The sequence below is a fragment of the Bos taurus genome, chromosome 3 (assembly GCF_002263795.3).
Source record: "Bos taurus isolate L1 Dominette 01449 registration number 42190680 breed Hereford chromosome 3, ARS-UCD2.0, whole genome shotgun sequence".
Classification (NCBI taxonomy): Eukaryota; Metazoa; Chordata; class Mammalia; order Artiodactyla; family Bovidae; genus Bos; species Bos taurus.
The window spans coordinates 41,270,656-41,285,650 of record NC_037330.1 but is presented as its reverse complement, the minus strand read 5'-3'; the positions used below and the strand labels follow the sequence as shown (position 1 = coordinate 41,285,650).

At 35.6% G+C, this 14,995-nt stretch overlaps 1 protein-coding gene across 2 annotated transcripts in view; it reads right to left on the bottom strand.

Moving 5' to 3' along the window:
- The window catches only part of OLFM3 (olfactomedin 3), a 223,584-nt gene extending 209,642 nt beyond the window's left edge, over positions 1 to 13,942 (bottom strand). The window contains exon 1 of one of the 2 annotated variants that reach the window (XM_024989589.2): positions 13,369 to 13,942. In XM_024989589.2, the coding sequence (XP_024845357.1) occupies positions 13,369 to 13,437 (69 nt within the window). In that variant the 5' untranslated portion in view covers positions 13,438 to 13,942. 2 annotated transcript variants of the gene reach the window in all.
- Between the last annotated feature and the right edge of the window lie 1,053 nt (positions 13,943 to 14,995).

The window sequence follows — 14,995 nt, the reverse complement described above, 5'->3', positions numbered from 1 at the left end:
AGGGATGGTATGGGGAGGGAGGAGGGAGGAGGGTTCGGGATGGGGAACACATGTATACCTGTGGTGGATTCATTTTGATATTTGGCAAAACTAATACAATTATGTAAAGTTTAAAAATAAAATAAAATTGGAAGAATAAAAAAAAATAAAATAAAATAAAATTAAAAAAAAAAAAAAAAAAGCATCAGTTCTTTGGCACTCAGCTTTCTTTATGGTCCAACTCTCACATCCATATGATTACTGGAAAAACAATAACTTTGACTATATATACATTTGTCAGCAAAGTAATGTCTCTGCTTTTTATTATGCTATCTAGGTTTGTCATAACTTTTCTTCCAAGGAGGAATCATCTTTTATTTCATGGCTGCAGTCACAATTTGCAGTGATTTTGGAGCCCACGAAAATGAAGTTTGTCATTGTTTCCATTTTTTCCCCATCTGTCTGCCATGAAGTGATGAGACCAGATGCCAAGATTTTAGTTATTTGAATGTTGAGTTTTTAAGCCAGCTTTTTCACTCTCCTCTTTTATCCTCATCAAGAGGTTCTTTAGTTCCCCTTCACTTTCTGCCATAAGGTGGGGTCATCTGCATATCTGAGGTTATTGATATTTCTCCTGGCAATCTTGATCCCAACTTATGCTTCATCCAGCCGGGCATTTTGCATGATGTATTCTGCATAGAAGTTAAATAAGCAGGGTGACAATATAGAGCCTTGATATACTCCTTTCCCAGTTTGGAGCCAATCCATTGTTCCATGTCTGGTTCTAACTGTTGCTTCCTGACCTGCATACAGATTTCTCAGGAGGCAGGTCAGGTGGTCTAGGATTTCCATCTCTTAAAGAATTTTCCACAGTTTGTTGTAATCCACATGGTCAAAGGCTTTGGCATAGTCAATAAAGCAGAAGTAGATGTTTTTCTGGAATTCTCTTGCTTTTTCAGTGATCCAGCAGATGTTGGCAATTTGATTTCTAGTTCCTCTGCCTTTTCTAAATTCAGCTCAGACATCTGGATGTCCATAGTTCCTGTACTGTTGAAGCCTAGCTTGGAGAATTTTGAGCATAATTTTGCTAGTGTGTGAGATGAGTGTACTTGTGTGGTAGTTTGAACAATTCTTTGGCAATGCCTTTCTTTGGGTTTGGAATGAAAACTGACTTTTTCCTGTCCTGTGGCCACTGCTGAGTTTTCCAGATTTGCTGGCATAGTGAGTGCAGCACTTGCACAGCATCATCTTTTAGGATTAGAAATAGCTCAGCTGGAATTCCATCACCTCCACTAGCTTTGTTTGTAGTGATGCTTACTAAGGTCCACTTGACTTCATATTCAGGATGTCTGGTGCTAGGTGAGTAATCATACCACCGTGGTTATCTCGGTCATGAAGATCTTTTTTTGTATAGTCCTTCTGTGTATTCTTGCCACCTCTTCTTAATATCTACTGCTTCTGTTACATGTATACTGTTTCTGTCCTTTATTGTGCTCATCTTTGCATGAAATGTTCCCTTGGTATCTCTAATTTTCTTGAAGAGATCTCTAGTCTTTACCATTCTATTGTTTTCATATTTCTTTGTATCGATCACTTAGGAAGGCTTGCTTATCTCTCCTTGCTATTTTTGGGAACTCTGTATTCAGATGGGTGTATCTTTCCTATTCTTCTTGTCTTTCACTTCTCTTCTTGTCTCAGCTATTTGTAAGGCCTCCTTGGACAACCATTTTGCCTTTTTGCATTTCTTTCTCTTGGAGATGGTTTTGATCATAGACTCCTGTACAATGTTATGAACCTCCATCCACATCTCTTCAGGCCCTCTATCTGTCAGATCTAATCCCTTGTCTCTATTTGTCATTTCTACTGTATGATCATAAGGGATTACAATTGTCAGGTATGGAGCTGAATGAACTCTGTGTGAATTTTGGAGCTTAATTCCTTGTCGGTTGCTTCATTTACACATATTTTCTCCTGTTCTGTGGGTTGTCTTTTTGTTTTGTTTATAGTTTTCTTTGCTTTGCAAAGGAATGTTTTGGTTACATGATCCCATCAGAAAATTCAGGGTAATCTTCCCATCTGAAGACTCTTTATTTAGTCAAATACGCAAATTCCCTTTAGTTATGTAAAGTAACATATTCACAAGATGTGTAGATTGGGATATGAACATTATTGGGAGGACCTTATTCTGTCTACTACAGTTCATGTTTCTTTTTTTTTTCTTACTATATTTAGCAACCTAAAGAACCATAGCTCATTATTGGAAAATATCATTGTAAGTCATAACTCAATAAAAATTTGTTATTTTCAATTAAAAATAGTATAATTACATGGATACTATATTACTACCAAATAGACTGAGCTATTTGTCTAAAAACATATAGACACAAGCTAGCCAATCATCTATCGGTTATGCTAGAGGCAATTTTTGCCGTTATGAAAAATTAAAATAGATGGCCTTTATATTTCATATAAATCTAGAAGTGCATTTAGTTTTGAATGTTGTTTGATAAAGACAGTAGAAACATAGTCATTCACTCTATTTTTCATTAAATATTCAAAAGCTAATGAAAAGGAATGATACAAAATAAATGTTAAATATGTTGTAATGCTTGGGATATGACATGAGCTTATGTGTTTTTACATTTCGTGTGTGTGTGTCACTGTATGTCCCCAACTGGATTGTTATAGCTTTCTTAGTGATATAACTTTGATTTTTAAGAGTAAAGTAGAAGAAATATAGATTATATTCTTAATTTTCATAACCTGAGTGTCTGTAAGCAGAAGGAAGGAGGATGAATGGGTGATGATATACATTTAGAAGAAATAAATATTCCCCATTTTAGGATGACCTACCAATAGTCAAGGCTATGGTTTTTCCAGTAGTCCATGTATGGATATGAGAGTTGGACTGTGAAGAAGGCTGAGCACAGAAGAACTGATGCTTTTAAACTGTGGTGTTGGAGAAGACTCTTGAGAGTCCCTTGGACTGCAAGGAGATCAACCAGTCCATTCTAAAGGAGATCAGTTCTGGGTGTTCTTCGGAAAGAACGATGCTAAAGCTGAAACTCCAGTACTTTGGCCACCTCATGCAAAGAGTTGACTCATTGGAAAAGACTCTGATGCTGGGAGGGATTGGGGGCAGGAGGAGAAGGGGAGGACAGAGGGTGAGATGGCTGGATGGGATCACCGACTCGATGGATGTGAGTCTGAGTGAACTCTGGGAGTTGGTAATGGACAGGGAGGCTTGGTGTGCGGCAGTTCATGGGGTCACAAAGAGCTGGACACGACTGAGTGACTGAACTGAACTGAACTAAAGGATGGGGAGACAGGACAGGAAATTAATCAAAAAATTAAAAAGATAATAATCTTGCAGCATTCTTCAATATAAATAACCTGGTATTAGTTCCAAGCCCTTAAAAAACAAGGTTCTTAAAATTAATCTTACTTCCCTACCCTTAAGATATTATCTAATGAGCACATGGATAAAGAACACAGATTTGAGTCATTTAACCTAGGACTTTAAGGTTTTTGCTTCATTTCTTCATTTGCTCATTCAGTAAATGTTGACAAATTCCATATCTGAACAGGCACTGTGCTAGTTGATAGATAGGAAAGGATAAAATCATGACCACAAATGACACAGAGCCTGTCCTCAGCTACATTATAATTTAGTAGGGAAAACACATTATGGTAAATACCCAGTTGTTTTTTTTTTTTTTAATTTGTTTGTTGTTTTAAAGAAAGTGGTAAGTATAATAAGGGTGATTGGAGAGAGTGTTTTACAAGTCTAGGAAGAGGAGAAATCCAATTTATTCTGTGTTCACTGAACACCTATTCTGTGTCAAACACAGTGCCAGCAGCTGTAGATGCAAAGATAAATAAAACATGATTCTTTTCTTATAAGAGTTCTTAGTTTATCAGGATTACCTCCTCCTGGGGTGCAGAGAGTGTCAGGAAAGGATTTCTGGAAGAAGTGACATTTTAAGTTGCATCTTAAAATGTAGGTAAATTTTGACAAGGGGAAGAAGGATAGAGCTTTCCAGGGAGAGGCAAAAGCAAGAACATAGCAGTGTCTGTGATCCCTTTTTCTGGTATTATTTTTATTCTTCTGAAAGCTTGGTATGAGAATGACAGGAGGCATAACTTTGTGATATATGCTTTACAACACCTTGTTTTTATTTATTTATTTATTTTTTTTAAATTTTATTTTGTTTTTAAACTTTACAAAATTGTATTAGTTTTGCCAAATATTGAAATGAATCTGCCACAGGTATACACGTGTTCTGCATCCTGAACCTTTTAAAGCACAAAAGATAAGTGTTTTTAGAAAACTATATTCTTTTGAAAACATTTTTGAGTATTTTTATTAATATTAGCACCATTTATATTATTGGCACTGTTGATCAAATTGCTCTTACTTTATTTCTGTATCTTGGAAACCACCCCCCCCCCCTTCTCAAGAATGGCTTTCAGTCTAAGTAACATGTGTTTTAAACCTCACCGCAGTACGGTTTGCAGGTGTTTTTGAAATACTATATTTCTTAAATAATAGTTGGTCATGGATAGGGTCTATCTAGATATTATATGATTGCTCTCATCTATTTTTACCCTTTGTATGAAATAATCAATTCTTGAATCACTTAGGTGGACTTTTATTTGGATGTGCAAATCAGGAGAAATGTTATTGTGTCTAATTTAGGGTCAAGTATTTATAAGGAGTTTATAGTAAAGTCTCTATTGAGAAAAGCAAGGGAACCAATATAAACAGAGGAAGTGGAAGACAATCCAAGAGAAAAGAAAATTATGTTTATAGAAGTGGTCATTTCTCCATTACTGCTGTGGTCTGAATGTTTCTCTCTCCCTAAATTCATGAGATGATATCCTAATGCCCAAAGTGATGATATAAAGAAACGGGGCCATTAGGAGGTGACTAGGTCAGGAGTGCAGCCTTCAGGTCTCTCAAAATTTGTGATCTTACAAGCTAGACTCTACAAAAAAAATCTAATTTTTAATGAGTGGTCACACGTTATTAAATAGAATATCTTAGTCTGTTTGGACTACTATAACAAAATAACCCAGACTGGGCGTCTTGTAAACAGATACTTACTTTTCACAATTCTGAAGGCCGGAAGTTCAAGATCAATGTTACAGCTGATCAGTTGAGTTCCTTCTTCCAGGTCCCAGACTTCTTACATTCTCACATGGTTGAAAGAGTGAACTATCTCCCTGTGGCCTCTTGTATAATAACTTTAATCTCATTCATGAGGACTCCATGTTAATGATCTCATCACCTCCCAAATGCCCCATTTTCATATCATCACCTTGGGATTAGGCTTCAACTTATGACTTGTGGGAAGGGGAGGGGGCACAGGCATACAGACCATAGCATGGAGCTATTCTAGAATTTAACAAAGAAGTCTCAAGAATATGTAGATTTTTTGTCTAGTAATGCAGACAGGGAGGCCTGGAGTGCTGCAATTCATGGGGTTGCAAAGAGTCAGACACGACTGAGTGACTGAACTGAACTGAATGCAAAAAATGCCATTGATAATTTGATAAGATATTGCATTGAATATGCAGATTGTTTTGGGCAGTGTAGTCATTTTGATAATATTGATTCTTTAAATCCAAGAACATGATATATCTTTCCATCTGCTTATGTCATCTTCAATTTCTTTCATCAGGGTCTTATAGTTTTCAGAGTACAGGTCTTTCGCCACCTTGTGTATTAGTTGCTCAGTCGTGTCCAACTTTTTGCCACCCCATGGACTGGAGCCCACCAGGAGTCCATGGGCATTCTCCAGGCAAGAACACTGGAGTGGGTTGCCATTTCCTTAGGTAGGTTTATTCCTCGGTATTTTATTCTTTTTGATATGACAGTGAATAGGATTGTTTCCTTGTTAGTGTATAGAAATGCAAGAGATATTTTTTTATTAATTTTGTATCCTACAGCTTTACCAAATTCATTGATGAGCTCTAATAGCATTCTGTGTATAGCGTCATATTTGTATGAAGACACAGTTCAGTTCAGTTGCTCACTCATGTCCAACTCTTTGCGAGCCCATGAACCATAGCACGCCAGGCCTCCCTGTCCATCACCAACTCCTAGAGTCCTCCCAAACCCATGTCCATCGAGTCCGTGATGCCATCCAACCATCTCATCCTCTGTTGTCCCCTTCTCCTCCTGCCCTCAATCTTTCCCAGCATCAGGGTCTTTTCCAATGAGTCAGCTCTTCACATCAGGTGGCCAAAGTATTGGAGTTTCAGCTTCAAAATCAGTCCTACCAATGAACACCCAGGACTGATCTCCTTTAGCATGGACTGGTTACATCTCCTTGCAATCCAAGGCACTCTCAAAGAGTCTTCTCCAACACCGTAGTTCAAAAGCATCAATTCTTCGGTGCTCAGCTTTCTTTATAGTCCAACTGTCACATCCCTACCCTAGAAAAACTGTAGCCTAGACTAGTCGGACCTTTGTTGACAAAGTAATGTCTCTGCTTTTTAATATGCTGTCTAGGCTGGTCATAACTTTCCTTCCAAGGAGTAAGTGTCTTTTAATTTCATGGCAACAATCAGCATATGCAGTGATTTTGGAGCCCAGGAAACACAAAAAACCTCAAATAGCCAAAGGAACCTTGAGAAAGACAAATGGAACTGGAGGAATCAGGCTCCCTGACTTCAGACTATACTGTAAAGCTACAGTAAAAAAAAAAAAAAAAGTATGATACTGGCACAAAGACAAACGTATAAATCAATGTAACAGGACAGAAAGCCCAGACCTGAACTCATACACCTATGATCAATTAATCTATGACAAAGGAGACAGGATATACAATGGAGACAAGACAGTCTCTTCAATAAGTAGCACTGGGAAAAACTAGAGAGCTATGTGTAAATAAACAAAATTAGAACATTCTCTAACACCATACACAAATGTTAAACTCAAAATGGATTAAAGACCTAAATGTAAGACCAGATACTATAAAACTCTTAGAGGAAAACATAGGAAGAATGCACTTTGCCATAAATCACAGCATATATCTTTTTGGATCCACCCCTTAGGTAATGGAAATAAAAATAAATAGAGTCTTATTAAACTTAAGATCTTTTCCACAGCAAAGGAAACCATAAGTGAAACAAAAGACAACCTACAGAATAGGAGAAAATATTTGCAAATGAAGTGACCAACAAGGGCTTAAGCTCCAAAATATACAAACAGCTTATGCAGGTCAATATCATAAAAACAAACAACCCAATCCAAAAAAAGGCAGAAGATCTAAATAGACATTTTTTTTCCAAAGAAGACATACAGAGATGGCCAAGAAGCACATGTAAAGGTGCTCAACATTCTTAAGTATTAGAGAAATAAAAATTAAAAATACAATGGAGTATCACTTCACAGAGGTCAGAATGGTCATCATCAAAATGTCTGCAAACAGCAAATGCTGGAATGGGTATGGAAAAAAGGGAACCCTCTTATTCTCTTGGTGACAATGTAAATTGGTATAGCCAGTATGGAGAAAAAAAAAAACAAAACAAAGCCACCATATGATTCACCTATCCCACTCCTGGGCATATATCCAGAGAAAGCTATAATTTAAAAAGAAACATGCACTCCAAAGTTCATTGCAGAATTATTTATAATATCCGAGACATGGAAGTAACCTAAAATGTCCATCAAAGAGGAATGTATAAAAAATGTGGTACATATATACAATGGAATATTACTCAGCCATTAAAAAGACTGAAATATTGCCATTTGATACAATATAGATGGACCTAGGGATTGTGATATACTGAGTGAAATTAGAAAAAGTAAATATCATATGATATCAGCTACATGTGAAATCTAAAACAAATGATACAAATGAGCTGATATATAGAACATATACACAACACTGTAAATCAACTATACTCCTAGGTAAATTAAAAGAACATGTCAGCTTCTCATTTTTACAGGTGAGAGCACTGAGATCAAAGCTTCACAAAGTTATATATGTGTGTATATTTATTATATTATATATATGTAACTGAAATAGGAAATGGCAACCCACTTCAGTATTATTGCCTGGAAAATTACATGAGTTACAGTCCACGGGGTCACAAAGGGTAGAACACAACTTAGCGACCGAGCATGAGCACATATGTAATAAACACACACATATATACATAAGAATGGCAAAGTTGGGATGAAAAATGAGGGTCTTGTCTGGAATCCTGACCCCTTTGCTTCTCACTCTGGTGCTGCTTTCCATCCCAACAGAGAATGGGTCATCACAATACTTATTTTCTAAAGAGAACTGTTAGAAAATTACAGAGGGCATACACACTGAGGAAACCAGAAGGGAAAGAGACACGTGTACCCCAATGTTCATCACAGCACTGTTTATAATAGCCAGGACATGGAAGCAACCTAGATGTCCATCAGCAGATGAATGGATAGGAAAGCTGTGGTACATATACACAATGGAGTATTACTCAGCCATTAAAAAGAATACATTTGAATCAGTTCTAATGAGGTGGATGAAACTGGAGCCTATTATACAGAGTGGAGTAAGCCAGAAGGAAAAACATCAATACAGTACACTAACGCATATATATGGAATTTAGAAAGATGGTAACAATAACCCGGTGTACGAGACAGCAAAAAAGACACTGATGTATAGAACAGTCTTATGGACTCTGTGGGAGAGGGAGAGGGTGGGAAGATTTGGGAGAATGACATTGAAGCATGTAAAATATCATGTAAGAAACGAGTTGCCAGTCCAGGTTCGATGCACGATACTGGATGCTTGGGGCTAGTGCACTGGGACGACCCAGAGGGATGGTATGGGGAGGGAGGAGGGAGGAGGATTCAGGATGGGGAACACATGTATACCTGTGGTGGATTCATTTTGATATTTGGCAAAACTAATACAATTATGTAAAGTTTAAAAATAAAATAAAATTTTAAAAAAATGATGAAAAAAAAAGAATTTTCAAAGAAAAATAAAGGCCAGCAGTACCATTTTAACCTTGTCAAGTTACTGAAAGAGTAAGAAAGAATATTTACATTTCAAAATAAACGTTTAATTGTGTTAAGAAGGGTGTTATAGAATGGGAGTAAGGAAGTCATTTACTTTTTCAAAACATAGATGGACTGTATTGAACTTTTCACTTTTTTACCATACCAGAGCTTATTGGTGTGTAATTACAGGTCCCTGCCAGATTCTATCGATTAGTATTTTCTGTTCTAATATGAGTTGATCCTGTTGTATAGAGGATGTGTCTGGCAAACAGGAGTTACAGGAGAAGATAGATTTTTAAGTCACCTTTAAAAGATGACTTTTAAAGCAAATTGATACTGATCTCAATTTATTTCTCTTGCTGTTTTTGCTGTTATCATTTTCATTTAAAAGCTACAAAAACATGAACTTTAACTAGATTTATGTACTAAAGCCACCCCTAGCCAATTTAGGTCTTTGATAATTTTCTTTAGCAATACCAAAATACAAAGGCACTTTTACGTAGGCACATAACATCTTATGTTATGAAGATATAACAATATAATTATTGAAATTCTCTTACTTCCTATCATGTTTATATGGCTTAACACAACTGTTTTATTTAAAGCAAGAGTTCTAATGGGCCAAGTTGTTTTGGAGAGGAAAAACAGTTTGTGTTGAGGATTATTGCTGAATCATTGTTTCATTTTATGTCTGCGTGTCAGCAAGTACCATGGTAATAAGTTCTTTAAAATATTTCTAGGTAAGGACATAGTGAATGCTTTCTCAGTCTAAGCATACTAGGGCATTTTGCAATATATTTATCACACAAGTATGACTGCTTTAAAGTATTAACAGTCACTGCAATGTGTGGCTATGCCTATGTCACCTCTTTTTAACTGCTCCCCAAGTGTCTGAACCTGGTATAAATGTTCTGTTTGAAATCTGCACAGTCACGTTTATAGCTCCTTTCTTTATAATTCAGCATTGCAGAGAAGAGAAATTCATGGTTCTGTTTCAAGGGATTACTGTTTTGTTATGATGTTCAAATAATGGTCTGCTAAAGATATTCTTGTAAAAGAAAAAGAGGTTCACTCTCCTACTATCAAGGTCATTACTAAACTCTGTGCCTTCAGTTTAAAAGCACAGAGATGCCATCTAGCAGCCGCCCTCAGGAATTTCCTACACAGAAATAGTCCTTTCTCTGCAATAATTGAATTCTTACAAGCTTCAGGTTTTTCTTTATTTATTGAATGAATGATGATTTGGCACATTGCCTGTAGTTCAGATACTCCATTACAAGCAAAATTATTTGATAGCTCTTAAAATAAGCAAAGTGATACACCCTTGAGTTTTTCTGAATGGAACTGGAAAGTTGTTAATAAGATTTTAATTAAGAAAACATAATTCTCATGATTTTTTTGAGAGGAAATAGATAATGTCTATATAAAATACAAATAATTGATTAGTATTGAATTGCATTCCTTTACTGAAAGAAAATACTAATCTTACCAATTTTCTGGTATATTAAATGAGAGAAAAGAAAGTAAATGCATGCTGAAAGTAAGTTCATCCGATGATAATAAATGTTTTTTTTTAATTTAAATATAAAATTGATTTTCAAGTAATTTATCTTACCATAAGATGGCGATATCTAAGCACTTTATAAAGTCATATATGATCTGTAAGTTTCAATCTCAGGAAGAATGATTATAAACATAAATATATCTTCTATGAAATGGAATTGGTACTATTGTTAGAAGGCCTTTTTTTCCAGACAAATTAATATATAATAAGCATGCTCTAAAATTTAGTTCTCTAATATTTGTTATATGTGATAATATTTTACCTAAAAAAAGTCTATTCCATTTTAATAGCTCTCCTATTTTGCCAATTTGTGTGTATTCATGCATGATTTATATATAGTATAAATGAAAAATGTAATAATAGAGAAGAATACTTAAATGGATTTATTTGAAAATATGATTTTGAAATATATCAGTCCTGACATGTTAAAATATTAAAAAATTAGCTATTTAGAATTTTTCTATGTTTAAGTTTCATCACTTAATTATTATTTATTTGTCCACAAACTGGTCTTGTGTGCTATTGTATTATTAGAATTTAATTTCAATTTTACCAAACAATTTACATTATGGATGCTTATTTTATTATCTAAAATATATAGTTAGTAAAAAAATAACATTTGATATAATTTCTATTTCATAACCTAATTGACAATCATTCTGAGAATTCAGTGGTACCATTTGTGATTTTGGGGAGGAGAGATGATATAGTGTGTTGATTCTTAAAAGTTTGATAAAACATAACATGTTCACTTTTTTGAAGCAAAATGTGTCTACTGTCCAAAGACTACAACATTAAAATCACTTGCTATGAACATTTTAATATTCTCTATATTGTCATATATGGTGTAGAGCAAATACCCATCTGGTGTTCTTTGCACACTGCATTGCAATATCTAGAAGCTGAAAAGGACAGTTTGAAAAGTTAATGTTTGCCTTTTCTTTTCTAGATTTCTCAGCTCTGTTGTATAAAACAGCCAGAATTAAGTCTGAAGGAAAGTTTTCTGTTGTTGAATACATGGAAATAAACTTATAAATACTAGAAGATCATGTTAACTAAAAAAGGATCATTTACTTGGAGGATTTATCTCAGTATTTATCAGAAGCTCTTCTTATATATATTTTTAATTTGGGGAAGAATGGGATACAGAAATGAAGATATTTATGCATTAAAGATATCATAAAAATCAAATGAACATGCAGTTGTTAGTAAAACTCTGCATTATGAAATCATTTTAAAGAATTACAAAGTTTACTTTAAGTCTAATGATTTTTTAAATGTAATAACTCAGTAATTAGCTTTGCTTTTTAAAAATGTATTACCAAGAATATTCCAAATGAACTATATAATAGAATGTATTCGGAGCTGTAATGAATATAAGTATGGCAAAGTAATGTGTTACCATAAATCCATAGAAAAAAATGGAAAAAAAAAGATTAAAAAATATGAAAGCAAAATCAGCACTTTGTACCTGGATGTAAAATGCTTTAAAGCTATACCTTAGTGTATAAAATATTCCATTAAGATCATTAAGACAATATACTACATGAAAATTTCACAGTGTTGATCAGCATAACCATAACTTTAAAAGAAAATTATTTTATTCTCATCAGGTCTTTAAATATGAAAAGTGTGCAGAAATAATTATATGTATGTATGACATGATTCTAAATTTTCACTATGTACTTATTTAGGCCTAGAAATATTCAGTCAACCACAATATTAGGCTATGCTTAGTTCTATTCAATTGTGAAAAGAAACAATTTCTCTGCACTACATGGTTATTTTAAAATAACTTTACTATATTCAAAAATATAACTTTGTCACATCACATCATTTTTCCTATTGTGTCAAATTATTCTTAACCAGTTAAATAAAATAGTTTTTGAAATTGTATTCCCTTACTCTTTTTACTAGATGCCTTGTATCTTATTCCAGATAATTACAGTTTTATTAGAATGCTGATGCTCTCAAATTATCTCACTTTATCCTCAACACTTTTCTTATATATTGCTGAAAATATTTCTCCATATTTCCTGACTTTTTATCAAAAGAGGTTAGCGTTCACTTTAATTGCCAGTACTGGATAATTTTCAGAGTTCAACAGCTCTGAGAGGACACATCCTTCCTATTCCACTCCTTAGTTTCAAAGGTTTCTCACTTCCTGTTTCTTAACACTGGTAATCAGAACTTTCTCAGTGCTCTCTAATTTCCTTAATGAAAAGAAAGAAACAAACACAAGCCCCTTTGCCCACTGCCTCTCAGCCATGGCAGGGAGTAGAGCTCTGCTGCTCTGCCGTGCGTGTTACCAGCAGCATCCCAAATGTTTTGGACACAAACTGCAGCACGTCTGCTACGGGAGTATTATTTACCAGAATCAGCTGGAAAACGCTTCTCTCCTTTCAACAAAGAAAAGGTTCACATCTCCTAAACATGATTACAAACTGCATTATTTTAACTGCCAACTCCTTTGCATTACCCGTCCGACTTCAGAAGAGAACGTTAAGCTCTTGGATATCAAATAAGCTAAATTCTCCGGAGAGCCGCATTGCCCGCTGCCAGTACACGTTATATTCGCTCCTGGTCCCTCCCCCCTCTCTCCAGGACTCTACCTTGAGGAGCTATTCCTCGGGTAGTTCACCTTGTATCTTCCAAGCAGTGGGATACGCCAGGCATCACAGGCTTTCTAGAAAAGCTGTCTTTAATGTTTCTTTTCTTTCTTTCCTTTTTTTTTTTTTTTGCATAATTAATGCATTTTTGTCCGGTCTGTTACATATTGCACATTTATTTCAAACAAGAGTTAAAATATTGCCCGTACCTTGGAAGGATCTAATCCAGCAAGCAAAGACAGCAGCAGGAGATTGAGTAGGTTGGACGTCGCCTGCATTCTGATCTGCGTTTTTGCCCCCTCTTTACTCTTTTATGTAGGCACTCCACTCTCACTGCAGAGACCTTTCCTTCGTCAGTTGCACTTTCTGCCTGCCAGTCAGAGCAGAGTGGAGAAAGAGGCAGTGGCAGGAGCGGTAGCAGTAGCAACAGCAGCGACAGCAGTAGCGGCAGCAGCGGCAGCCGCCCTGGGGGGCGATCATTCCGCAGGCATTCTCAGAGCTGAGAGTCCGGGAGCTCTAGGGGTGGGTTGAGCTGCGGTGAGCGCTGACCGAGGTGCTGAAGCGCCTTCAAGCCTCACGCCCCAATTTACCCTCTCTCCCGGGGCTATCTAGCCAGCCCACCTCAAAAGTTTTGACCCAAGAAAAAGATAAAGGGAGCAACTGCTGAGAGAGGTGTGGAGACCTGGACAACGGATATGACATCACTACAGCTCCTGGGGGCTTGGGGAGATATTTTGCGAGGAATTTGTTAACCAAACAAGGATTGACTCTCCTGTTCCAGTTCAGCATTTGCTGGCATCTTCATCTGCAGAGAAGTAGTCAGCTAGATAAAGGATTATGAAACAAATCGTCTCCTGTCATTTCCAGAGGACCTGATACCATATTTAGTCCTTTAAAGAAAGTTTGCAATGCAGACTATCAATGTGTATTTTCTTCTCAAAGCACACAGTCCATAGCTATTATATATGCATATATAATATATTTGGTTAGGAATTCATGTGTTTTTAATCTATCTAGGGCTTTTGATCATCTGAAAAAGCTATGCATAAATAAATGAAGAGTTTTTTTTTTAACATGTAAATGAGATATTCTACTAGTGACCCTATACACCTGAAATTTCGGCCCCTCATACACAGTCATTCCCAGAAAAATAATATCCTTGTCAATCTGATTGTGTTTATGCCTGAGGTAGATTAGAATTCAGTGATTGATGGACAGTGGGATGGGAAAAGCATTATTTCTAAGCTTCCAAATACTTGTGTTCTAGAGCTCAAGAAAAGAGGCAGACTAGCTGCCTCACAGGAGCAGAGAGAGTAAATGACAAACTAACTCTCTCATATACCCTGAGTTATTTAACTGTACTCAAAAAGCTTTGTTTTAGTAGTTGGAAAAAGTAAATATTTTCCATAAGATAAAAAGATGGGGAAGAGTTGACAACCACTCTCTCTTACAATTATGCCTTTAATACGACTTGAGTTATGTTTTCTGTTGATTTTTCTAGAAGTTATATTTCTTAAGACTTACGCATGTGAACTGGAAATACGAGCGTTTATTCCACATTAAAGAGTGGATAAATTGTTTGAGACATCAGACACATACTGTGTATAAAATCTCTACAAACTTTTACTGAAGACTTCTTTAATTAAAGAAATCTCTATTAGGATTCAAATACTTTTCAAAGTTATAATCCCTAAAGATTTGCATCATATTACACCTGTTTTTACCCTGATATTGTGAATATGTGTGCATGTGTGTATGATATCTTGAGGCTTTTTTTCCTATGAAAAGTAATGAGAAATAAATTTGAAAATTTCTTTTGAAGAGATGTATCAGAAA